The sequence below is a fragment of the Suillus clintonianus genome (assembly GCF_016758775.1).
Source record: "Suillus clintonianus strain FC179 chromosome Unknown DEU56scaffold_60, whole genome shotgun sequence".
NCBI classification, from domain to species: domain Eukaryota; kingdom Fungi; phylum Basidiomycota; class Agaricomycetes; order Boletales; family Suillaceae; genus Suillus; species Suillus clintonianus.
Window position 1 is genome coordinate 62197 of NW_024539284.1, and position 26115 is coordinate 88311.

Here is a 26115-nt window from a genome sequence, read left to right on the forward strand (position 1 = left end):
TGCTGAATGTTTCAGAGTAACTTCCACTGAAACTGCATGTAGTTAATTTCATTGGAGTGCTGATTCTGAATTTCAGCGCATCACCCTCGATTCAGCACATCCTTTCAGTACAAAATTGATTGCAGCTCTGTAAATGCCTGTCTTACTCTCTTTTCTCTTTGGATTACAACTGAGAGTAGTAGTGCTACAGAGATAGTTGTGACGGACTTAGGAATTTTCGCATTTTTATCATGTGACCACAGCGTTGGTATATATTGCTATTATTGTGAGGTATATAAATGGTTGTGTGGCTCAGCGGTAATGATGCTGCATGTATGAGTACTTGAGGTCCTGGGTTCAATCCTTGCCAGATGCGAAATATAATAGGTCAAATTCATCATGTGATGTGACTTCAGGGCAACATTTCTTTTGGCACGACTGCAGCACAATTTCAACTGATTTTCAACTGTAATTTCAGAGTAAAATTCGGAACTTTCAGCACTTTGTTTTCAGCTCATTGTGCTATGCTTTTAATTACGTTTGGTGCTGATTTTGGCTAATGATTTTCACTGGAATCACTATCCACAGTGCTATTCAGTCTTCCTACAGGTCAGACAAATTTACCCCCGGCGATCTGTTAAAACTTAGACTGAAAACAGCATACGTATACCATCCCAGATGCTGTGGATTGATGATATTAACTAATCGCAGAAATCACAAAGGTCTCGTTTCGCTCGCGGTGGGCCTATCATTGTTCTCATTGCAAGCAAGTCGCATTGCCATGCAATCATCGTCCACACCGAGCCTCCAATTAATATAGGACTCGCTATCAATGTAGAAAAACTCGTGCTATTGGTGAACACTTTCCAATGGACGGTGGACAAGACATTCTGCATTCGCGGCAGGCACGTGTCTCAAACTAGACACCTATATGAATAAATACAATCTGCTGTTCAAGTGGAATCTTCTTCCGCAACGACTTCACAGCATTGTGCAATGCTGCCGCAGCACGCCTGCAGTCCAATCGCCCCGAACCATCAACCATGTTGTCGTAAAACGCAGTAACGACCTGGCGCGCAACTTCGTCATCGACGGACCACATCGAACCTATTACACTGCGAAATCCAGAGAATTGCATTGCTGCAGCAAGGTTGATTGCCTCATCGGGGCTCGATTCATCGCCCACAGTGGTGTGGCAAGCCGATAAGAATGCAAACTCCGGATTCTGCAAGCGGGACCGGATGATGTCCTTGATGGTGAAAGGGCCATCACGCATTGCGAAGGAGGACTCAAATGGTTGTTTCCGATTTGGCATGCCATGGCAGGCAAGGTGAAGCCACTGGTTGCGACTAAATGCATCAGATGCTCCACGGACTGTCGCATCATTGTCTGCGAGTGATGTGAAGGACAGGATGGGCTCGACACGCTCAGCGACGATGGCTAACTCAGCAGCCACGCATCGCAATTCCTTTCCTCCTTCCGGATTTCCTTGGCCGACGGCGACGAAATGCTGCACGGACGCATCTTGAGAAACACGCTGTCGCGCGCGAATGAGTGCCGCAAGAGTTGGGGTATAAGAGGATACGTAAAAATGAGACAAATTATGCCTTTTCTTCTCATAGGGTCCTGCTGCGTGTAGAGGAAGCATCGTGAACCCAGCGGTGGGACACCACCAGATGCGTGAGCCATGGACAATCAACTCCCTGAGAGCTCCGACTACGGGGCTAACGATGCGGGACCAAATATTGCGCAGGATGCCAACAATCTTGTGTGATTCGAGTCGATGATCAGAAGAACCAACACGCGCTGTGAGAGATTGGAACTCGGATGACAACTCGGAGACCTCGGCGAGTGTGATATCAAGTGGAATGAGGATAGGATCTTGGGTGCTCATGACAATCAAGGCGTCGCAGCTATATTTGCTTGCGTTGACAATAATGACTGGACCATCTTCTGCCGCCTTCTGGAGGTCGGAAAACAGCGGAGGCAGGAGGAAACGGGAAAAGTTATGCAGGAGGCGGATGCGGGAAACAACATCGGCCCACTGCATGGTCAGTTGCCGGATTTGTGAGGACTGGTCTTCAGTAGCCGCATCAAACACGCTACGAAGACGAATACTGAGTTTCTTGAACTCTTCCGCCAAAGCTTCGCCGGTGTCACCTGATGCGGAAAGTTCATCCAGGGGTGTGCGGAAGCGTGCTAGCTGGGTCCATAGTACCGCACGGCCTTGCTCTACCAATTCAACAGCAGTCATCAAAGTGCTATAGCGAACACAGCACGAGAAAGCGTCCATTGCAATGGATGAAGTGGCCCCCTTGACCGCATTGAAATGGTTGGATGAGGACGCCAAGACAGCGACATACTGATCTAGGAATTTCAACGTTGTCTGATAGGCAACCAGTGCAGAGCCATGTTTCGCCTGCTCAGCAGAGGCAATCCAACACTCGGCAGCACGAATGTCATTACGAGAGACCGAATGAGATGGTTGGGAAAGTTGGGAATAAAGCCTGAAGGCCTCATCCATGTCTGATGTCTGATCCTGCCGCTTGGATCTATATTGAAGGCTGAGGGCAAGGCTTCTGAGAGATGTGGATCGATGAAAATGACCAGGGGGACAGAGCACCAGAACACCTCGACGGAGCTCAATTTCCTCATCTAGGTCTGATAGGATCTCCCGCTGCTGGAATCTGACTCCAAGGCTGCTTGCAAGGTTTTGGAGAGAAGCACATCGATCAGGATGACCTACGGGGGAGTTCGCCAGCGCAGCTCGATTGTGATGAATGGCCTCATCTAGGTCAGACAGGACATTACGCTGCTCGAATTTGTCTAGAAGTCTGTTTGCAAGGTTGTAGAGAAAACTAGATCGAAGAGGATGGCCAGGCGGACAGAGCACCAGAGCATCTCGATGGAGCTCGATGACCTCATCCAGGTCCAACGGAATACCCTGATGGTGGAATCTGTTTCCAAGACTCATGGCAAGGTTGTTGAGGGACACCACTCGATGAGGATGGTCGGTGGGACAGAGCGCTAGTGCAGCTCGATGGAGATTAATGGCCTCATCTAGGTCAGAAAGGATACGCCGCTCTGGAAATCTGGCCACAAGATGTTTGCAAGGCCATTAAGAGAGAGAAATCGATCAGGATGGCCAGGGGGACAGAGCGCCAGCGCAGCTCGATTGAGCCTGACGGCCTCATCGAGGTCAAACAGGACGCCCCCCAGTTGAAATCGGTGTAGAAGACTATCCGCAAGGCTGTTCAGAAGCGCGGGTCGCAAATGATGACCAGGAAACAGAGCTCCAGTGCAGCTTGGCCAAGCGCAATGGCTTCATCTAGGTCTGCAATGACACCCAGCTGCATGGATCTATTGCGAAGGGAGCCGGCAAGGTTGCTGAGAGATATGGGCCGACAAGGATGGCCAGGTGGATGGAGAGCCAATGTAGCTCGATGAAGCTTAATGGCGTCATCCAAGTCAGACAGAACGCGCCGTTCCTGAAATCTCAGAAGAAGAGCAATGGCAAGGTCATTGAGAGAACTGAATCGATGAGGATGGCCAGTGGGACGGAGTTGTAGTGCAGCTCGATGGAGATTGATGGCCTCATCTAGGTCAGATACGATGCTCCGTTGCTGGAATCTGCATACAAGGCTGATGGCAAGCTGTTTGAGAGCGATGGGTAATAGATCAGAATGGTTAGGGAGACATCGTTGTAAGGCTGCTCGCCACAACTCGACATCGTCTGCCATGTTACTAAAGCGAAATAAAAAGTTAAACGAGGAATGCAAACGACGTAACTGGAAGTACCAACACGAGCAACAGAACAATATTCAAAAGACGGACTGCTCCGATGTAACTCCCTCCCCGCGCTGTCTCGAGTCTTGCGAATAACTCAATGAGTACAAAATCAACCGGGATCGGGGTCGCAATAGATCCTCATTAACGCTGAGCGCAGGAAATCGAACACTGAAACACGGCCAGTCTTTGGATATCTCCAAGGGAAATGACGCGGCGAGCTGTGCGTAGATTTCAAGAAATTGGGTCGGTGGTGGATGTGAACTCAAAATTGTCGAATGTTGAACAAGTGAGCAGTTCTAGAATTCGAATAAGGCAATGGCCCGGGTTGTTCTAGAACAAAGGTAGTAGTATCGAGGGCGCAAAGTTCAAACGCAAACGGACCATCATCTTGGGAAATTGAAGAAACAACTGTTTTCCTCGGGTAGTCATGTCGTCCGAGAAAATTCTTGACTACCAACTCTCACCCAGACGTGTGGTTCGTCAACCGCTTCTGCGCACTGTCCTAACTCCTTCTGTGAGTCTGCACCAATAATTCATTTTAGAAGTGGCAGTGACTGACGATATCACACGCACAGGACCAGACACTGAGCACACTCCCGTCTTTTAATTACCATATCACACGGAAGGAACCCAACCCGATGCCCAACGATCCTCGCAACATCCCCAGGAATCAGAATCGCGATAACCACGGCATACTTATGGCAGTCACCCAAAGTCCCCGTTGCCCGAACATACCTAAGTTTTGACTCATTGCGGTCCAGATAGCATTGGTGCAGAATTTTTTTTGATTCCATCACGAGGCGAGCTTACGAGGTCAATCCGGGTATCAGGTAGACTTTGGTATTGCGCGGAGTCGGGCTAGCATATAAGTGCAACATATGGGGAGTCCTTCTCCAATAGGCCCATGGTCATACGTTGTCGGAGCGAGCCCACCGTTGCGCAAAGTAACGCGGAGTTCAATCTAAGATGCTCATGGGACGGGTGGAGGGCGAGGATATAGTCGAAGTCCGGTGTTGTTGGGAAGTCCTAAGTTGGCGTGCAAAAGTCAGAAATACGAACGTCTCGCTGATTCCGCCGCAGAACAACTTTCAGTCGAGTCCCAGGATTCCTGAACGGCGACCTGAACTATTTAAGAGCGTTTTCGGGTCTTGTGCATGGCAGACAGTGAGTTCATTTCATTTCAGTGACTTCTCGCATGTTGCACTGTCTGACAGCAGTGAAACGAGGATGAGGTCTCAGGGCAGTGACGTTCAGGCAGTGGCTCGCATTATCGCGAAGGGTGGAACACCATGTGTTTATTGAACCTCGCATCCTGCTCGTTTCGGCTGCTTCGATTGATACTGCACCCTACAACGTCCCCCTGCTGTACAAACTTCATGCTCAGGAACGAATCCACGAGTGGCCCCATATATCATAATACATCAGCCTGGTGAGTGCCATGTGCATACTGTAGTTGTCTCCGTTATAATCCATCAAAACTTTATAGATACTGTAATTATATTTCTTGACCGACTTCTCTACCCGCTTCAAGTACCGAAATAGGGATGTCAATGGCAGAATTGGGTTCTGCAGCGCCAACATCTGGAGGCGTGAGTCTGTTTTGTCTTCGTTGACGTGGTATTCTCGAGTGACGTGGATGTACTACAGCTATACTTCTGGACACATTCCTTGTCATCTCCGTGGTGTAGAAACTTGCTTGCCTGGATTGTTGGCTGTAAGACTTTATGGTGATTTTAACGAGCAGAAGTATAATGACCTGATAACAGATTCAAACACCGTTGGGACCATAGCATCTGTCGGTAAGACGCTCATTTTCGTCTTATATTTTTCTTAGAATGACATTCTGCATAGCATCTATCGATTGGGGATGTGCAGTGCAAGTCATGGCTGCAGTATCCATCGGCTCAGGCCAAACTTTCACCGCAACGAGTGCGCAAACTTTGTGCGTAATTCAAGACACCGAACCAGTCAATCAACCTGCTCATTATGTCGAATATCTAGCGCAGTCTATGTTGCAATAGTCCTGTCACACGCAGTGATATGCTGCATGGGAACTGCTGTTCTTGCAAGACTGCAAACAATTTATGTTGTACTTAACATCTGGTTTGTGCTGAAGTCGTACAGGCGCACTCGAAATGCTGAATTATTCCGGGTAGTTTATGTCTCGCCGTTATCATTGGCCTTCTTGCCACCTCGAAGGCGAACATGAACAGCGCAAGCTATGCACTTGGTGATTTCACAAATTGTCAGTGAACACATTCCGCTGGTGAACCTGACTGATCCCAGAATGATATCTATAGTGAATGGTTGGTCGGATGGTTACGCATTCATTCTAAGCTTCCTTGCGCCGTCATGGACCATTTGTATGTTCTCATAGGTACTTTCGGATGCCTGTTGACCATTGAATTGTGGTTTGAAGAGCCTTCCAGTTGCTGTCATTGCGGTGTCGTACATGTTCATTATGGACATCGTGTTTTTCTTCCCGACGACGCCACAAACCGACGTTGCGAACATGAACTACACCGTGGTCGTGCTAGGTGGTATACTCTTTTTGTTTATTATGTGGTACTATTGCCCTGTGTATGGCGGCGTGCATTGGTTCACGGGTCCAGTGCCAAACCTTGAGAAGGTGAGTGAGGAGAGTACGTCAAGTATTCGTGGGTCGGTGGAGAAGAATGTGTGTGTGGATATCAGGGAGTCTGTTGGAGCTTGATACTAGAAGGGGTCCATAGTGAATTTAAATCGGATACCCGTACACTACTTGCTATTCGTCAATCATCTGGTTAAGCCGTACAAGAAGAGATCTAGTCTACTGGTAATAAATACTTCGTCCATCAAGCTTAGTGATAGGCCCTTTGGAATTGTTTGGTACTCCCGTCTTTTGAGAGTCTTTCCTCGATCGGATATTAGCCTTGCGATGCTTCGGAGAGGGAAGTACCCACCACATAACATCTGGGCTTACTGCCATGAACGTTGAGAGAGAGATATCCACTCCATCAATGCCACGAGCGGTACGATCTGATCTCCAAAAGTCCCTGTGCATTCGCGTGACCAAGAGAGATAGAACAACAACCTGAGTCCTGTTGCCGAATAAGTAACTATAACCTTCTCCAAAGTGAGAATAAACAAACTCAGCAATCACGTGTACCACCGGAAACTACGTCTCACGTTAATGGGGCGGCTTTGATTGTGCACAGTGAGTGGCTTACCGGAAGGAAGATTGTAGCGAGGATGACACTGAGAGAAAAGGCTGTACCGTTTAGCAAGTAAACAATGGATATTCGAGAATGAGTTGAGCACGAACCAAAGCTGCAGCCGAAGTATAGTAGTTTGTGATAAATGAGACCGCGCAGAAGTCGGTTCTCGATCCTCCAGCCACCATGACCCTCGGAGGAGCGATACAGCGCACACCCCAATGTGTCTGAAAGTGCGTGAATGCGAATGCATCAAGTTAGTCCGAGCTCGTGTTCGGGTGGTAGCTCCCAATACTAACCTAACTCTGCAACAATTATTATGCACCACACGGCAACCACTGAATGCCTTCCCCTTGTTTCCACATATCTGATACCCCCAGGGATCGAGCATTCTCCTTATATAAAGAAATTAGACGTTGAGAGCTGAGCAGGAAAAGACTCCAAGAGATTCACACACCTGCTGATACAATAAATTCATAAAAGCAAACAACGATTGGCACTAAATAGGCCTGCAAAGGATGAGTCAGACATTGATCGTTGTACAGAGTTGGTTGCAGCATTGGTCTCACAATCATGTTGAAGAATTTGCACACCACGAACCTTTTATCCCGCTCCCATACTGCGACCGTTCTGAGCATGAAGATGCCTGGTCCATCAGAGAGTGTAGATGTTAGAGGACAGGATCAATGATAGCTAGCTCGATTGGAAAACCTACACTCAGCGGAAAACATCGACAGAAACCCTGCACCTAATGAAGTGTTTGACCCAGAGTAGGTATGTATCAGGGTAAACCATCATTAGACTCACAGATGTTTAGCATATATAACCAGTGACAAAGCTATGATGGGGTATGAGTTAAATTCATATATTTGCAACGCTTGACCATACGATGGGTGAGCCACGAGGCAGGAAAGTCACTGAAGTACATCATGAACACGTTACACCTCGAGGGCAGTATGGAGGTGACAATCCAATACTCACCAAGCATATTCAGTAATATGAAGGCAGATGGCGAGAACATGCAGAAGAGATAAAACACTGTGCCGAGCCCGCGCCGAGACTCGACAATAAACGTGATCTGCGCCAACTACAGTTCAGAGTCCCCTATAGGACGTTCAAGTAAATTTCCACTTGCCGAGTCAGCCATGCAGAGTATGTAGTCGTATACCTGAATGTAACGATTAAAGTGAAATCATGAGTCATTGCAGGATAACGTCAATAACTCACCCAAAGTGATGTCAATGCAACTGTCGAGATGCGAAATACAGATCAACGAAAGCAACTCATTTAATGGACTACGGCCGCACCATAACAGTACTTTGACGATACATCAGCGATCCAGGATACTCGACAACTGAAGCTGTACTCACGTTTGACCACAAGAGTACGTCAGCTTGAGACCCTGGAGAAGTACTCATGCTAGTGAATGTGGCGATAAATCGCTCTGCTTAAGGGTCATTTATAAGATGTTTAATCCAGGCAATGCCGAATCCCGTGGACGTCGACCGACAAATTAATCCAGGAGCATCAGTGCGGTCGGGGCAGTTGCAGCTCCGGTGGACTGGTCAGCACTGCGTTCTGGAACGATGAACTGAGGAAGATGCTGGATGCTTGTCTGTATCCATGCTGTACATGCGTGTATCTGCTGCGACCCCTGGACTCCTGACACTCTGCCACTCCAACCTGGGTCGCTCCGTTCCACCGGTTACATCAGAGCATGTTAAGTTGGCAAGACACCACCCAGAAAGGGTATTTTGCTGGGCACCGGCGCAGTTATCGGGATCCACGTTCTCCAAAAAAAAGTTGTGATCCACACATCGAGAACCTATCAGCGGGGTAAAGTCAGGCAAAGCCAGTTAGACCCTGGGTACACCAAGAAGGACATGAATCAGCGGTAGAGCAGTTCAACAGAATACCTTGTAGTAAATGACAACTGAGTGGCACGATGGAAGAGACGTACGAAAATCAAATCAAATGGATACCAATCAGGCATGAGAAGACCCATAACGTATACCATCATACACAAAAGAGCAATGCCAGGAGCGATGCAGGATTCTTGCGAACGTAAGGCTCTAATCATAGGGCGCACAGCCTGAATCCACGCGGGCCAGATAATCCAATTGCAGCTGCAGATGCAAATATATGGAATGACAAGTGATTGGCGCAGAGGAAAGCGCAAAACCCAAGAGCATGTTGGTGGAGAGCCATCGTGAGCCAGAGTAAGTTGGCGAACACATACATGCACAAAATGGGCTGTCATCCACACACAGGTCTCGCTGTGTAGTGAATTGTAATTGTATTTTCAAGATATAGGGTAGACTGATAGGGTGTCTGAGAATCTATTCACAGCACTACCACAGGTGAGGGTAGAACACGATGCAGCACGGCGCCAACCGAGGCACAACTTAAGTGCTTCGTCTCCACAGTACTGTTAAGTTGTGAAGATAATAACGCACCTTTGTACAGTGTCAATTCTCTCAACTCCGAACCAAACATCCAGTCTCCTCAATTAGTCCGTCCGTTCTTCTGTGGAGCCGAGGTCTTCGGAGTGGTATATGCTGGCACTGCAGTGAGTGACATCATGCTCTGAGCGAAATGGCTGAAGTACGAAAAAAAAATCAGACAACCATTTATTGACCAAAATCTGGGATGGTGAGGCTCTGGGACGTCGAGACGGGAAAGGTCATCCTGAATGGCACTAGTAGAGTACATATAGCCTGTCAAGAGCGGCGAACCCAGACGGAGCGTGCCGTAAGGATCCAGTATTCATTACGCACCGACCTGATCCGAAGAGCGTAACCTTCCCGTTCTACCTTGTGCTCATACTTCACGATCCCCTTGTTTCACCGAGTATTTCCACCTCGCCATGCTCCTCACGCGGATTCTGGCCCAGTCAACCGTTCGCAAAACGTAATATATACAGCCCATGTACATTCATACAGCCAACAGAATCTTATACGCTGAATCCTGGCTCCGGGCACGACCGAACGCCTCAAAGAAAGTCCTCTTCTCTAAACGTCTCATCCTAGACTTTGTGTTGTCGAAAATACACGTCTCATATCTACCTTGTCTCGTTACCTTTCCCCCCCGAACCCACTATCAGGCCTTACAATGACCGCTGTGGAATCTTCATAAAAACCTTCCAGCCGGTCTATCCCTCGAATTTGAAACTTTCGTGTGAGTCGACCCAACCTTTTCCGCTGAGTTTGTGTTTCCGTTTGACTGTCCGATCAATTCTTGACCCACCCACTCTCACCTGAACGCCGCTAATGGACAGTTGCTGGCCGCAGGTTGCGATGACTCGAATGTGTACCTGTGGGAATCACTAATATGGGGCTATTTTGTGGTTCTTCGACGGCTTCTGCGCATTGTCCTAATTCCTTCTGTGAGTCTGCATCAAATTCGTTTTGGAGGTGACTGACGATATCACACGCACAGGACCAGACACCCAGCACATTCCTCGGCTTTAATTACTCAAGGATGATTCTGGATGAACTCTGACATCCATATCACACGGAAGGAACCTCACCTGATGCTTAACGATGCTCCTAACGTCCCCAGCAATTTGAGTCGTGATAACCATGACATACTTACGGCAGTCACTTAACGTCCTCGTTGCTCGAGTATACCGAAGCCTTGACTCGTTACGGCTCAGATAGTATTGGCGCAGAAATTTGTTCGATTCCGTCACAAGGCGGGCATGCGCGGTAAACGTGCAGATATCGAGTAGACTTCGGTATTGCGCGACTAGCAAGTAGTGCAGCATATGTGGAGTCCTTCGCCAACAGACCCATGGTCATACATTGCTGCAGCGAGGCCCACCGTTGCGCAACGTAACGCGGAGTTCAACCTAAGACACTCATGGGCCAGGTGGAAGACAAGAATCTAGATGAAGTTGAGTGTTAATGGGACGTCCTGAGTCGGCGTGCCAAAGTCACGAATCCGAATATCTCGCTGATCTTGTCGCAGAACAGCTGTCAGTCGAGTTCCAGGATTCCTGAACGGCGACCTGAACTATATAAGAGCGGTTTCGGGTCTTGTGCATGGCGGACAGTGAGTTCATTTCATTTCAGTGACTTCTCGCATGTTGCACTGTCTGACAGCAGTGAAATGAGGATGAGGCCTGAGGGTAGTGACGTTCAGGCAGTGGCTCGCAATATTGTAAAGGGTGGAACACCCTGGGTTTATTGAACCTCACATCCTGCTCGTTTCGGCTGTTTCGATTAATGCTGCACCCTAACCGTGGGCCTTGGGTGCACAGAGCGCAAATGCTTAACGTATGTGGGATTAGTGCATCTACCTTGACTTCATAGGCCAGAGCCATGATAATCTGCATGCTGTCCCTGCAAAGAATGACAGCTGGACATTCCCAAGGTGCGTCTGCTGCTTGGAGTCCATAGCCAATGATTATCCACCAAGTTGCAGGCTTTCCAGAGATCCTACCAAGCCACTAGCTAGAGTCACTGATGTTGTCGGGGACGTTCCACGTGTCTCTGTAGAGTATAATTATGAAATGACAATAAACAGGATGTCTTTATGAAAAATTCACGCAAGTTGAGAAACACTGCAGCAGAATGATACCCAGCTCTGACCCAACCAATCGGACCAGAAATAGTTGGGAGATACATCAAGCTGCTGTTAGAGACATAGTAGGCCTAACCGCTGTCTCAGCTAAATGACCAGCATGCTTCACACATATATACACCATACCAGAAAGAAAGTCCTGTAATTGCGTGATTGTACAAACCCGACAGCGCCACACCCCTCAAAACTTGAACCGCCCTCGACAGACCATTCTAGAAACCCTCATTTGCCTCCATAATATGACTCCAAGCATCACCTACGTCGTGATTCATTGACTCACATCAAGGTCGTGCTGAAGACAAATAAATCAGCGGGATTGCCAAAATCATGAGAGTTAAAACATACGCAGGCGATGTTCTAAAGCGATTTTAAGAATGGTTTCGAGTAAACCCGAGTAATCCTTAGGTTGTCTGTCCTTCCTCCGGAAACGTCCAAACAGTAGCTTTGCTTTCCAATTACTCGAGTTTCCTTGATTTGCGTAGACGGCAGTGTTCACTGCGTCCCTGACAGCAATTGCATGCGGAGACGCCATATACCGCTCGAGAGCGACATGAACATAATATTTTTGCTGGTCCTTAGCATGGCGTCGCTGGTCGAAAACGAAGAAAGAGTGTTCGAAAATAATGAGAGCAGCTAAATGATTGAAAATGAGCAAGTTCACTGCAATGCGGCCTGAAGATTCACCACAACCAAGCTGAAAAATTCGCTCCAGTGGTGATGCAATGACAGAAGTCTGGTACATTTAAACATGTGTGTACAGCCTGTGACCAATTGAACGTACCACAGAGAGTATCCTAGACCGCATCTCTGCACGTTGATCACCGAGAAGCTGAAGCGATGATGGAAAGTTGAAAATCGTCACCCTCTGCTGAGGACCAATACACTCACAATCTGTCAATGAATAAAGTCTTCGGTCAGCATGGCTCAAGGCCAAAGGAGGATGAACAAACTCACCTCCTATGAATGGATCAGCGATGTCGTTGGTGAGAAAGGCTCGAGGGATGAGACACTCACAGTCTGTTAAGGAATGCGCAATGTGAGTGATAAGCAAAGCTCGAGCTCCACGGAGGATTGAAACACTGACATCCTGTGAGTGAGCGAGCAATGTCACAAGTGAGCAAGGCTCGAGCTCGACGGCAGAAGAACACACTCACACGCTGTCAACGTGGATCGGGAATTTCACCGGTCAGCAATGCTGGAGCTCGACAGAGGATCGATGCGTTCACAATCTGTGAACGGGTGGGCGATGTCTTCCGTCAGCATGGCTAGAGCTTAACAGCGGACCGACAAACTCACATCCTGTGAACGGGTGGGCGATGTTTTCAGTAAGCATGGCTTGAGCTTGACAGCGGATAGACCAACTCACAATCTGTCAACAAATCACCCAACGTACTTGGTCAGCAGGGCTCAAAGTCGACAGCGGATGAAGAAACTCACACCCTGACAATGGATCAACAGTTGCGTGAGTGAGCGGGACAGGAGGTCGACTGAGGATGATCACGCTTACAAGCTATCAAAGAATCAGGCATTCTTTCGGTGAGTATAACTCAAGGCCGGTGAGGGATGGATATACTCACATTCTGCCGATGGATCAGCAATTCTTTCACTCAGCAAGACTCGAGCTCGAAGAAGGATCAACACTCACATCCTGTCAACGGATGGGCAACGACTTGGATCAGCATGGCTCGAACTCGAAGGGGGATCAAGACACTCACACGCTGCGAAGAGTGGGCAACGACTTGGATCAGCATGGCTCGAGCTCGAAGGAGGATCAAGACACTCACATACTACGAAGAGTGGGCAACGGATCAGCATGGCTCGAGCTCGAAGGAGGATCAAGAAACTCACGGGCTGCGAAGAGTGGGCAACGACTTGGATCAGCATGGCTCCAGCTCAAAGGAGGATCAAGACACTCACATCCTGCGAAGAGTGGGCAACGACTTGGATCAGCATGGCTCGAGCTCGAAGGAGGATCAAGAAACTCACAGCCTGCGAAGAGTGGGCAACGACTTGGATCAGCATGGCTCGAGCTCGAAGGAGGATCAAGAAACTCACACGCTGCGAAGAGTGGGCAACGACTTGAATCAGCATGGCTCGAGCTCAAAGGAGGATCAAGACACTCACATCCTGCGAAGAGTGGGCAACGACTTGAATCAGCATGGCTCGAGCTCGAAGGAGGATCAAGACACTCACACGCTGCGAAGAGTGGGCAACGACTTGAATCAGCATGGCTCGAGCTCGAAGGAGGATCAAGACACTCACATGCTGCGAAGAGTGGGCAACGACTTGGATCAGCATGGCTCGAGCTCGAAGGAGGATCAAGACACTCACATCCTGCGAAGAGTGGGAAACGACTTGGATCAGCATGGCTCGAGCTCGAAGGAGGATCAAGAAACTCACACGCTGCGAAGAGTGGGCAACGACTTGGATCATCGCTTCTTGGACCTGTACCAAGTGGCACCCCAAGAAGGACCCCGAAAACCTTCAACCAAAGCAGAGCTCGAAAGAGACAAGGCAGCCCAAAAGGCGCCATAGCGCATAGCAATCAACATCAATACAGACCCAATACAATAATACTAACACCCCATAATGTCCACAGACCCTCCAGAAAACTCACAAAATACAAAACAAACGAGGCCCAAGCGAAACGCGGTCACATTCAGATCATCCAAAAGGTCCATCCCGGAACTGATCAGTGACCCATCCAACACCTCAGAAATCATAGACGAACAATCAGCAAGAACAGTCCTAGAATCCAGACTATTCATCACGCCAGCAGCAGAAATAACCATAGATACACTAACCACAGCTCTCCTAGACTTCACAGTTCAAGCACCATCGCTCACACCAATGCACATCGATATCATCCGAGCCATCGCCATCCTACTCTTCAAAACAGATCACAATCAAAAAGCGAAGACAATATCAGACGCGATAAGCAAGCAACTAGAAGAACCTCTTACTCGGCTCAACAAACTGGCAAACACCAACATCCAAGAGAATGCAAACCTAGATGCGATAAACGAAACAATGAAGAAAGCAGAAGCATCAATAGACAAGATCACCAACACAATCGAAGAAATCAAGAACACAATAGAACAAATCACTCCAACCATCAACACAGCGCAAAACGGAACTACCAACACGACCAACATTGAAACCAGCCTAGAGAAGATACAACAAGAAGTAACAACACTAGTCAAGGAATCAGTCCACAAAAACGGATACAAAACAGCCCTGCTCTCGGGACTAGACAACAACGCTAATGATCATACCACACAGATAGCTGCAAGAGACGCAATCAAGGCCCGTCAAATACTCATAAACGTAACCTTGGATGGACCAATAGCCCCAAGTAAGGTATCTCATGCACAACTCGTGGAGAAAATACAAACAGCAATATCCTCCCTCGACGACGCCGACAAGCCTATCCTAGTCATCAAGAACATCAATCAATACCGCAATGGAGGAACCGTAATCGAAATGACGACAGCAGAAGCCGCAGAATTCCTCAAGAAAAACACCGTAAAAGAAGAACTCATCAAAAAACTAGACCCGAAAGCCGTTTTCAAGGACAGAGGATACCCGGTAGTTATACAATTTGTCCCACTGACGTACGACCCCGATAATCAAAACCATATACGAGAACTCGAAGCAGAGAACAACTGGGAAGAAGGCACCATTACACTGGCAAGATGGATCAAGCCACCCAACAAGCGTAACGAACAACAACGAGTCGCTCACCTACTAATCATCCTCAAGAACCCCAACAACGCAAACGAAGGAATACGAAATGGGATAACGGTGCAGAAAAATAGATTGCAGGCAAAGAAGAATAAAAGAGAACCCATCAGATGCGCTAAGTGTCAACACTTTGGTCACATAGCTCGAGAATGCACGTCCCACAAAGACGTCTGCGCTAACTGCTCTGAAGAACACAGGACTAGTGAATGCAACAAACGACATATCCGCAAATGCATCTCATGCGAAGAGGAAGGCCATGCCAGCTGGGAACGCAGCTGCCCAGAATTCGAAAGGCGATGCGCGGACATGGACAGAAGATACCCCGAGAATACCATGCCGTTCTTCCCTACAGAGGAACCCTGGACCCAAGTATCAGCCCCTCCGAGACCAGCCAACACCCTCAAAACTCAACAACGAAATACAAACCCCAACCCCTACCCCGGCCCCAATCGCAATCAAGATACATTAGACAGATACATCAATCCCAGAGGCGCACGACCAATGAGAGGCACAGCTCACCTTCCACGTAACACAGGACTATCATCTCGACGATCCCCGCCAACACCAAACCGCTCCCCCTCGCCAGACCTCTTCCACTCCTTCTCAAATAATGTCTAACACACCCGACGACCAAGCAGTAAGGCTACGCATATGGCAAGAAAACCTCAACAAATCGGACACAGCGCAGCATTGTATACTAAGCGGGCCATTCACAGCAAAATCATTCGACATAGTTGCGTTACAGGAACCATACATCGATACCCTGGGGAACACGAAAGCAACCCCAGACTGGAACGTTATCTATCCTACTAACAAATTCAGAAACGGAATCCGATCACGCGCAGTAATACTCATCCACAAACGCCTCAACACTAACAACTGGAGACAGATACCATATCCATCATCTGACGCAGTCATCATCCAGATGCAAGGAACCTTCGGAAAACTCACCCTAATCAACATCTACGACGACACCAGAAAACGGGAGATCATACCCGCACTGAAAATGTTCATCAACAGGGAAATCAGAACCATCCGACCCACGCATCTGGACCATATAGTTATACTAGGGGACTTCAACGCGCACCACCACCTTTGGGAAGAAGATCGAAACGCTCACCTATGCACACCGCCGGAAGCTCAAGAAGCGGCGCAACGAATAATCGAACTCATGGCAGATCACGACCTTCAAATGGCTCTACCGAAGAACAAACCCACACTACAATCGACAAGTAGCGGAAACTGGACAAGGCCCGACAATGTACTATGTACCACGCACACAATCGACTCATTCACCCTATGCGACACCGCACCAAGACGGCGCCCCCCATGCACTGACCATGTTCCTATTTACAGTACCCTAGACCTCCCCATCCCAAGAGCATCAACGACGACGACCTATAACTATCGAGACGTAGACTGGGAACAGTTTTGCGGAGCGCTCAACAGAAACCTCGCAGAATACCCCCCTCCGGTCACCATCACGACAGAAGCCCAATTCCAAACAGCCGCCACCAATCTCAGCACCGCAATTCAACAAACCATCAAAGAGAAAGTCCCAACGTCAAAGCCCAGTCCCCACGCGAAGAGGTGGTGGACAAAAGAACTAACATTAATGATGAAACAGAAAAACAAGCTAAGTGATTTATCGTATAAGATGAGAGGACTACCTGATCACCCCTGTCCATGAGGAACATCGCCGGTACCGCAATCAAGTGACTGAAACGATCCGCAAGACCAAACGCGAACACTGGATAGAATTCCTTGAGGAGCTAGACCAACAATCAGTCTACACAGCGAACCGCTACGTCGCCACCCCGAGCAGCGATGGAGGACGAACAAGCGTACCAGTACTCAAGACCAAGACAGCGGAAGGTAACGCGATCGAAGCCATTACGAACGAAGAGAAAAGCAAGGCCCTCGCATGTGCATTCTTCCCTCCTCCGCCGATCAACAGCTCTGTTCCGACCAACTACAACTACCCAGATCCAATCAGCCCATTCGCAAGAATCACGCAAGAACAAGTAGCTAAAGCAATCGCGAACACGAGTCCGTATAAGGCGCCGGGCCCAGACGGCATATGCAACATAGTATTTAAACGAGCTTCGGACATACTAACCCCCTACCTCACTCACCTATTTAATGCAGTCTTCAAACTAGATACATACTTCGACCCATGGCGCGAGTTCACCACGGTGGTCCTCAAGAAACCCGGCAAATCCGACTATACGACACCAAAGGCCTACCGCCCCATCGCCCTTATCAACACCACATGTAAACTACTAACTGCAATCATAGCTGAGCGAGTCTCGAACCTCATGGAACAACATAATCTCCTCACCAATACGCACTTCGGGGGTCGCCCAGGATGCACCACCACGGACTCCCTGCATCTATTAGAAGTAACGGTCAAAAACGCATGGCGCAACGGAAAAGTAGCCTCGATCCTGTTCCTCGATATCGAGGGGGCATTCCCCAACGCGGTCACTGATAGATTAGCCCACAATATGAAGAAAAGAAGACTACCACCGGAAATAGTCCAATTCACCATACGCATGCTAACGGGACGAAGAACACAACTAAAATTCAATGACTCGACATCTGACTGGATACAAGTACGCAATGGGATAGGTCAAGGAGACCCTCTATCTATGATAGCTTATCTAATTTATAATGCTGATCTGATCGAAGTCGCTAACCCTCAGAATAAAGAAACAGCGCTGGCATTTGTAGATGACACCGCATACATAGCAGTAGGATCAACATTCGAAGAAACCCACAACACGCTCAAGAATATGATGGAACGCACGAACGGCGTGCTAGACTGGTCAAGAACGCACAATTCGAGGTTTGAAGTGAACAAATTCGCGCTAATAGACTTTACCCACAGTAAAACCCGAACCCGACCATCAATCACCATACAGAACACCACAATTCATCCCGCTGAGCAGCACCGTTTTCTTGGACTCCTCGTCAATCAACAACTAACATGGAAACACCACACAGGACATGCTATCGCTAAGGGCACGGAATACATCTTGCAACTAAGACGCCTATCAAGACCGGTGTAGGAGACGATCTGGCTGCAGCCCCGTACAGCACCATTTCCCCTTACTGAACGAAGTCACGCATACCTTCCACAGGCCGTTGCGGACCATCACACGAGGTTGCGGAATCCATGCACTCATCGCATCGCAACGCACTATCCGTCCATGTCCTGTCTGCATCCGTCCGTCCTCACTGGTGCGTTCTCATCCTTAGTTAGTCATTCCTAACCGTTCGCAGGACCAGTTACATATCAGTTCCCATGCACGAGGTCGCATAGTGCTACTTACATATTATCCCCCTCCGACTTCGTGTACATATGCATTCGCTTATACAGTTCCGGTTTCTTACGGACTCTGTTATATACTACGTTGCGGACTGGTATCGAAGACTTTTCCTACATTCCCTCTCTGGTTGTGTGTTGCGGAGTCACTAGCTTAGTCTTACCTTGTCTTTCCTTGCTTGAGCAATCACCTGTTTGCCTTCTCATCCCGCGCGAACGCTCGCATCGCCATTGACAGTTGACTATTGCTAGTCCTAGTTGAGTTCCTTTGCAAGGCGGTTTCTGCACGTCTTCGCATATACCTGGTACCTAGTTCGCTCTACCCGATTACCTGTTCCGATACCTGGTACCCTACCCTTTTCGCATACCTGGTACCCTCTAGACATTCACTCGTTTCTCCGCATCCGCATACCTCGCATCTCCGCATCTGCATACCTCACATCTCCACATACCTTGCATCTCCGCGCATTCTCGCATCTCCGCATCTCCTCGCATACACAGCCATTCTGTCTTCAGCGCATCACTTCCTTCTTCACTGTTCCCCTCGCTCATACTTGAGGAACTGCTCTCAGAGCTATCCCCTTGGGTCGACTACTATTCTCGCACCCAGCAGGATCGGTACGCTATCACTATAGCGGACTTCTACGATTTCTCCCACAACTGGAGCCCACCGCGAGGGGATTATAGCCGAGAAAGTCGGAAGATCGCTAAGACAAACACCGGCCCGCATTGCGAAACAGAAGCTAGCATCTATTAGCCTCGACCAAGAAAGCTTCTTCGCACCAATCCCAGAGGAAGAGGATCATCCCCAACCCGGACCATCAAGATCGCATCCGCAATCCCAATCCTCAGACGACGAACCCCTGCGTCTCACCCCGGATTCTCCGCTTTCCGAAGAAGAGAGAGATACTGTAGACGAGCTACCTCCGTTTTTCCCCGGATCATTTGACTTCCCCACAGACAAACCATCCCACGCATTAGACACTCCCTCTACCGCTACCTCCCTGACCTCATCTAGTAATCCTACCCGTGCTCATACACCCGAACTTCCGCGCTTAACACTACCCGTTATCTCCTTACCTCTTTCATCTCCTCGTAACCGCTTAGAATCCCTTCCCCATTTCGCACCTTCTCCGCAGAAGCTACCCACGATATCCCTTCTGATTCCGTCTGTTCCGCGTATCCCTATTCCTCCCATAGTACCTTTTACCATCGCCCCAGTACCTTCCGCTCCTACCGCAACCATGTCGACTAACACTTTCAGGATGCCTCTCAGGGGTACGGACAAAGCACCAAAGTTCGAAGGCGCTCCAGACAAGCTTCTGGAATTCATCGAAGATGTCAATGAGATTGCGGATATGGCCCAGGTAGTCGATGCCGCACGCATCAAAGCAGCTATGCGATATGCATCCTCAGAAGAATCGGAGACTTGGGCACTACTCGACGAGGCCGCAGGTAATGATTGGGACAAGTTTGTCAAAGCTGTCAAAGCATTGTACCCGGGTTGCGAAGGCGATAGACGCTTCACCCGCGCTGACCTTACACAGTTATCCGCAGAGCAATCCCGTCTGCCTATCAATTCGCAAGCGGAACTCGGGGTATACTACCGGAAGTTCTTCAAGATATCCAAGTTCCTACTCACGAACAAGAAGCTGTCGGAACTCGAACGCGACCAACTCTTTCAAGACGGATTCCATGCAGACATAGGCGCCCACCTCAGACATCGACTCAGTATACTGCACACCAACCTCCACCCCGGAGAACCATACCCAATCGACAAAGTCTACGAGGCCGCAGTATTTCTGCTACCAGGAACATCCGCAGTATCGATTCCAGCACCAGCGCAACCATCCGCTCGCACTTCATACGCACCTCAACCACAGCAATATGTTCCGTCCCCACAACCACGCCCGCAACCAAGCCCAGGAGTGGTAGTCAAACAGGAGTATACGATGCAGAGAGCCCAAGGCCCATGCCATTTCTGCGGAGGAGCTGACCACTACCAACGATGGTGTAGGACACGCGACCAGTATATTCGCGATGGCAAGTGTGTAGAAGATGAAGGAGGACGACTTGTGATGTCCGATGGTAGAGGTATCCCAGGACATCGGGATAGCGGCACTTACCAGGAGCGCATCGACCGCTTCCTATCACAGACCCCCGCAACCGGTGCCAATGCGACCGTGATTGCAGGGTTATACTGTCGCGCTCAACCAAGGATACAAGTAGAGACCGACATCGACGCATCAGCATATTCGCTCACTCGCGCCACGGAAGAAGCGGAGCCTGATGAGGAGCTCAAGAAGTTAGAGGACGCAGCTATCGCAGCCTGTACAGCATATGCTAACACCCGGGCACGCAAATCAGACCTGAAGGGTAAGAATGTTCGTTTTGAAGGAGTAGAGTCATCCACGCGTCCCAAGCCTGGGCCCTCATCCAGAATAGCGCCGACCGAAGAGATCATATCGCCCCAGGTCCAGGAAGCTACCACCAGACCAGCACCTAATCCTGCGACAGTTCCGAAAGCCACTGCCACTACGGGAAACGCTGCTGCTTCATCATCTACGCCCGCAACTAACACTAACCCCTCTGCGAAGTTTAGATATGGGTTCCCACTGGAAGACAAGCATGCCGAAAAGCAAGTTGTGGACCGCATGCTAGACTCAAATGTCAATGTGCCCATACGAGAGCTCATGGCAGTCTCACCTGACATCCGCAAGGTATTTCGGGAGCTCATCACCCCGAAGCGAGTCATGGAAGGTATGGTATCAGTCAATGAGTTAACCTCGCGTTCTGAGATCGAGGCATTCGTACGAAAGTATGATCACTGTCTCCCGCGAGCAGACGATGGACGCATTGTATCAGAACACTTCGAAGCGCTGCGATGTATCAAGGCAACCTTGAAGGGAGGGCGGATTCTTTCCTGCATCCTAGACCAGGGCGCTGAATGCATCGTAATGCCAAGGAGAGTATGGAAAAGTCTCGGATCGGAAGTCTTGCGTTCGGATCACAAGCTAACCATGGAATCAGTCAATACTTCCACAGATTGCACGCTCGGTGTCATCGAAAACCTTGCGCTAGATTTTGGTACGGGGGAAATGTGGTTCCAAGTACAGGTAATAGAATCCGCACACTTCGACATACTCCTCGGACGACCATTCTTCACTCTTACAAGTTGCCGTACCGAAGACCTTCCCAACGGAGAACAAGACATCACGCTTACGGATCCTAATAGTCGCAAGGAAATTCGCATCGCCACGGAATCTTGGGTCAAGTTCTGCCCCGGATGCAAACAAGATGAGGCCTGCTCAGACCATCCGCGACGCCAATCTGGATGACCTTGCAGAAGAAGAGACTGAAGAACCGGAAGATGAAGATGCGGACCCAGACACATAAAACTCCCACATTCCTTTTGCCCGACACTCGTTACGCTCACTCGTTTCCACCCCCGCAACCTTCAAATTTCATCACTCAACACATACGCTCGCTTCGTCTCAGAATATATCAAAACAATATAGTATGCATTCCTACCCCGGGTTTCGTCCGGTGCTCTCTTACCATATAACCACCCCGCAACTAATTCAGAAACATCGCACTCAACGCACACAGACTCAATTACATACATATAAGGACAGAAAGGATTGGACTAGATGCGCAACCAACGGATACTCTTTCTCATTCGCACGCGGCTATCGCATCACGCACATTGACTCATATAAAGTTCACACCATATACTCACCGCAACCAGGGCACAGGATTGGTACAGAGGAAGGCAGTTGCACGACGAAGATAAGACGGACGGTACTCCGCACGCACAAGACACGTTCTCAAATTCTTGACTCTCATTCGAAATAGCACCGTATTCACGCACTTACCATTTTTTCTTGTTAATTAGGCATTCAGTGGGGACCCGGACAGACATGGATATGGATTGGACCGGACGCCAGGATCACCTCTATTTGTACAAACAGGATGCGATGGAAAAACAGGTTGAGATAGGTATCTACTTGCGAGCGGCACGCTTCTTAAGGATGCGCGCTTCCCTCTTGTCAAGTGCGAGGGTGGCCTCGAAGATCATGCTATACGCTTGCATGAGCTTTGCACGCACCTGGCGCATCTCATGCAACTCCTCCAGGTCCTCCGCATCCTCAACATCATCCTCCACTGCTATCTTCTTCCCCTTCCCAGTCGCAACTGAACGACGCCTAGCAGTACTCCCCATCTCACCATCAGATACCTCGATCGGATCCCACACCTGACGTTCCGGAGAAGAAACGGTACGCCGGATAGGGCCAGGTGCGGACAAATGAGATCCACTAGCCACCGGAGGCGTCGACGCAACAGAGGGACCCTTTTTCGCAGACGCTTTTCCGAAAGACGAGTACTCGCACTTGGTCCTCGCAACCTTGCAAGGATCGCACTGCTGGCCCCGCGAACCACTGCAAAGCTTGTCACGCTTCCTGCAATTGGCACAGGGAAGAACGTGGTCGACCTTAGGTCCTGGGGCGATCGCACGACCACCAAGCTTCTGCAACTCGCATCGTCAGCCAAACGCATCTCCGTTGCGCAAGACACTGAACAACGACATACTGGTTCCTGCGGCTCATCGGCCTCAGACGGAACTACCTCTGGAGATTTCTTCGTCTTCCCAGCTCCCTTACCAGCCGCCTTACGTGGACGCTTGGTAGAAGTCGCTACCTTGGTACTCGCAACCTCAGGCTCTCCATCCGCATCCTCCTCACCAGCACTAGCGTTGCCCAAAACCACATCCATCTTCTCCTGGTCGTCCTGCATCTTCTCGGTCAACTGACACTCGTGCATTGCATATGTCAGATTCCCGCTCTTGACCAAGGCGGTATCGGCTGCGGACAATGAGAACTGTAGCCCACGCTTCTGCGCGGCAGCAAAGCATGTGCTAAACGAAGCCTACGCGCCAGTCAATGCGAATCAATAAGGAAAGCAACAGGTACTCACGGACAACTCATCCCATTGCCTATTCCAATCCCGCTTCTCCTCCATCAACTCTGGTTGATCGTCCGGAACGACCTTCATAGTCACGTCCAACTTCGCAACAAGGGACACGAATTCCTTCCGCAAACGTGCAGACTCGTCATCCACTGGAGGTTTGTTGATGAAGACGAAGGGAGGCATGGTAGAGGATGGGAAGAAAGAGAAAGAAAAATGGAAAGGAAGATGGTTATAGGGAACGAGAAAACTGCGTGCGCAACGTGTTAACAACGGAACCCTTGTTCCGGGTCGAAGCACCAAAGTCCGCAACTCCGATCACCGGCATCCGCATTCTTTTCATTTACCGTTCCGACACACCCGGTCACGTGACTTATCCGTGGACGTCCCTTGCTAAGTCCACATTCCACGCATGCTGCTGACCAGGGATGGTCAGTGTTTGAGTCTCCCGCAGGTGTAGGAGACGATCTGGCTGCAGCCCCGTACAGCACCATTTCCCCTTACTGAACGAAGTCACGCATACCTTCCACAGGCCGTTGCGGACCATCACACGAGGTTGCGGAATCCATGCACTCATCGCATCGCAACGCACTATCCGTCCATGTCCTGTCTGCATCCGTCCGTCCTCACTGGTGCGTTCTCATCCTTAGTTAGTCATTCCTAACCGTTCGCAGGACCAGTTACATATCAGTTCCCATGCACGAGGTCGCATAGTGCTACTTACATATTATCCCCCTCCGACTTCGTGTACATATGCATTCGCTTATACAGTTCCGGTTTCTTACGGACTCTGTTATATACTACGTTGCGGACTGGTATCGAAGACTTTTCCTACATTCCCTCTCTGGTTGTGTGTTGCGGAGTCACTAGCTTAGTCTTACCTTGTCTTTCCTTGCTTGAGCAATCACCTGTTTGCCTTCTCATCCCGCGCGAACGCTCGCATCGCCATTGACAGTTGACTATTGCTAGTCCTAGTTGAGTTCCTTTGCAAGGCGGTTTCTGCACGTCTTCGCAATATACCTGGTACCTAGTTCGCTCTACCCGATTACCTGTTCCGATACCTGGTACCCTACCCTTTTCGCATACCTGGTACCCTCTAGACATTCACTCGTTTCTCCGCATCCGCATACCTCGCATCTCCGCATCTGCATACCTCACATCTCCACATACCTTGCATCTCCGCGCATTCTCGCATCTCCGCATCTCCTCGCATACACAGCCATTCTGTCTTCAGCGCATCACTTCCTTCTTCACTGTTCCCCTCGCTCATACTTGAGGAACTGCTCTCAGAGCTATCCCCTTGGGTCGACTACTATTCTCGCACCCAGCAGGATCGGTACGCTATCACTATAGCGGACTTCTACGATTTCTCCCACACCGGTCAATGGAATCTCAGCAAAACTAATGCGACAACTATATCTCACCCTCGCGGTGCCAAAGTTCACATACGGAGCAAACCTATGGTTCAAGCCCACACTCCGTAACGACACAACGACAACGCAAAGGGGATCAATAGGTGTAGCCAAACGTCTGGCAAGTATCCAACGGATAGCAGCAATCAGCATAACTGGCGCAATGAGGACAACCGCCACAGATATACTGGACAATCACGCTAACCTACTACCAATCCCCCTTCTTCTACAACAGATATGTCATAGAGCAGCTCTACGACTTGCCACGCTTCCACAACGACACCCGCTACACCCACACCTACAACACATCATCCGTTATCGAAATACAGCACGCCACCGATCATCGTTACACAACCTCTTAGCCACCTACCGTCTCTACCCCAAAGACATCGAGACACTAGACTTCGTCGACAGATCGAACAGCCACAGATCGAATGTCTACAAGACTCACATCAATCGAAAGGAAAAAGACGCAATCAAGGAACAAAAGGAGTTGAAAGACGAAGTGCAAATATTCACGGACGGCTCAGGGCACAATGGGAAAGTGGGCGCAGCAGCGATCCTACTACGAGCGGGACAAGCACCTCGTAAATTAAGATACCACCTTGGATCAGAACGCAAGCACACAGTCTTCGAGGTGGAAGTCATTGGCCTATCATTAGCGGCACAGCTCATCGCGACGGAGAGAAACATGAGATACCCAGCCTCGATACTAGTTGACAATCAGGCAGCTATACAATCCGGTGAGAGCCAGCACATTCACTCAGGCGGATACTTAGTAGAACATTTCCGGAAAATGACAGCGCAGCTAGCAAAGCAAAGAGACGACAATGGCCTCAACTTCGATCTGACAGTAAGGTGGATACCGGGGCACAAGGAGGTAGAAGGGAACGAGCTAGCGGACGTATTGGCCAAGGAAGCAGCGGAAAAGAGAGGAAACACGAGCATGAAAGAACACCTACCACCCTTCCTCCGTCATGGTCGACTCCCAGACAGCGCCGCAGCCATCAAACAGTGGCATCAAGAAGACCTGCGCACCCAATGGTCAGCAACGTGGAAGAGATCACCACGTTATGCAAAAGCATCAACCATAGACGCCAGCATGCCCTCCAAAAAGTTC

General features: G+C 49.4%; 10 protein-coding genes across 10 annotated transcripts; 7 read left to right on the plus strand and 3 right to left on the minus strand.

Moving 5' to 3' along the window:
* Positions 1-586: 586 nt before the first annotated feature.
* Positions 587-4197, minus strand: DEU56DRAFT_973458 (CHAT domain-containing protein; the record flags this gene model as incomplete). The annotated part of the gene is made up of 3 exons (XM_041359517.1): positions 587-3063; positions 3326-3632; positions 4150-4197. 3 exons carry the CDS (start codon positions 4195-4197, stop codon positions 899-901), a joined length of 2520 nt encoding a protein of 839 aa, XP_041206183.1. The 3' UTR covers positions 587-898.
* A 1110-nt stretch (positions 4198-5307) lies between these two features.
* DEU56DRAFT_815897 (uncharacterized protein) lies at positions 5308-5792 on the plus strand (the record flags this gene model as incomplete). The annotated part of the gene is made up of 2 exons (XM_041353802.1): positions 5308-5567; positions 5620-5792. Exons 1-2 carry the CDS (start codon positions 5405-5407, stop codon positions 5787-5789), a joined length of 333 nt encoding a protein of 110 aa, XP_041206184.1. The 5' UTR covers positions 5308-5404.
* Positions 5793-6271: 479 nt separating this feature from the next.
* Positions 6272-6571, plus strand: DEU56DRAFT_815899 (uncharacterized protein). Its single transcript, XM_041353803.1, has one exon. It carries the CDS (start codon positions 6281-6283, stop codon positions 6479-6481), a length of 201 nt encoding a protein of 66 aa, XP_041206185.1. The 5' UTR covers positions 6272-6280; the 3' UTR covers positions 6482-6571.
* A 5812-nt stretch (positions 6572-12383) lies between these two features.
* DEU56DRAFT_815921 (uncharacterized protein) lies at positions 12384-12630 on the minus strand (the record flags this gene model as incomplete). The annotated part of the gene is made up of 1 exon (XM_041353804.1): positions 12384-12630. A coding segment is annotated over one exon (246 nt), but the record flags the coding sequence as incomplete, so codon positions are not given.
* A 596-nt stretch (positions 12631-13226) lies between these two features.
* Positions 13227-14081, plus strand: DEU56DRAFT_914856 (uncharacterized protein; the record flags this gene model as incomplete). Its single annotated transcript, XM_041357676.1, has 1 exon — positions 13227-14081. One exon carries the CDS (start codon positions 13227-13229, stop codon positions 14079-14081), a length of 855 nt encoding a protein of 284 aa, XP_041206187.1.
* On the plus strand, positions 13997-15759 carry DEU56DRAFT_955912 (uncharacterized protein; the record flags this gene model as incomplete). The annotated part of the gene is made up of 2 exons (XM_041359231.1): positions 13997-15350; positions 15433-15759. The coding sequence occupies exons 1-2, from the start codon at positions 14136-14138 to the stop codon at positions 15757-15759; spliced, it is 1542 nt and encodes a 513-aa protein (XP_041206188.1). The 5' UTR covers positions 13997-14135.
* Positions 15760-16482: 723 nt separating this feature from the next.
* On the plus strand, positions 16483-16980 carry DEU56DRAFT_740829 (uncharacterized protein; the record flags this gene model as incomplete). Its single annotated transcript, XM_041348843.1, has 1 exon — positions 16483-16980. The coding sequence occupies one exon, from the start codon at positions 16483-16485 to the stop codon at positions 16978-16980; it is 498 nt and encodes a 165-aa protein (XP_041206189.1).
* Positions 16981-22621: 5641 nt separating this feature from the next.
* Positions 22622-23833, minus strand: DEU56DRAFT_955914 (uncharacterized protein; the record flags this gene model as incomplete). The annotated part of the gene is made up of 3 exons (XM_041359232.1): positions 23593-23833; positions 23209-23544; positions 22622-23146 (listed from the first exon to the last, which is right to left on the minus strand). Exons 1-3 carry the CDS (start codon positions 23767-23769, stop codon positions 22622-22624), a joined length of 1038 nt encoding a protein of 345 aa, XP_041206190.1. The 5' UTR covers positions 23770-23833.
* A 1136-nt stretch (positions 23834-24969) lies between these two features.
* On the plus strand, positions 24970-25671 carry DEU56DRAFT_694152 (uncharacterized protein; the record flags this gene model as incomplete). Its single annotated transcript, XM_041347193.1, has 1 exon — positions 24970-25671. A coding segment is annotated over one exon (702 nt), but the record flags the coding sequence as incomplete, so codon positions are not given.
* A 162-nt stretch (positions 25672-25833) lies between these two features.
* Positions 25834-26115, plus strand: DEU56DRAFT_721721 (uncharacterized protein; the record flags this gene model as incomplete). The annotated part of the gene is made up of 1 exon (XM_041347703.1): positions 25834-26115. A coding segment is annotated over one exon (282 nt), but the record flags the coding sequence as incomplete, so codon positions are not given.

Coding starts and splice junctions, on each gene's coding strand:
- DEU56DRAFT_815899 (XM_041353803.1), top strand. CDS start 6,281: ATGAACTACACCGTGGTCGTGCTAGGTGGTATACTCTTTTTGTTTATT.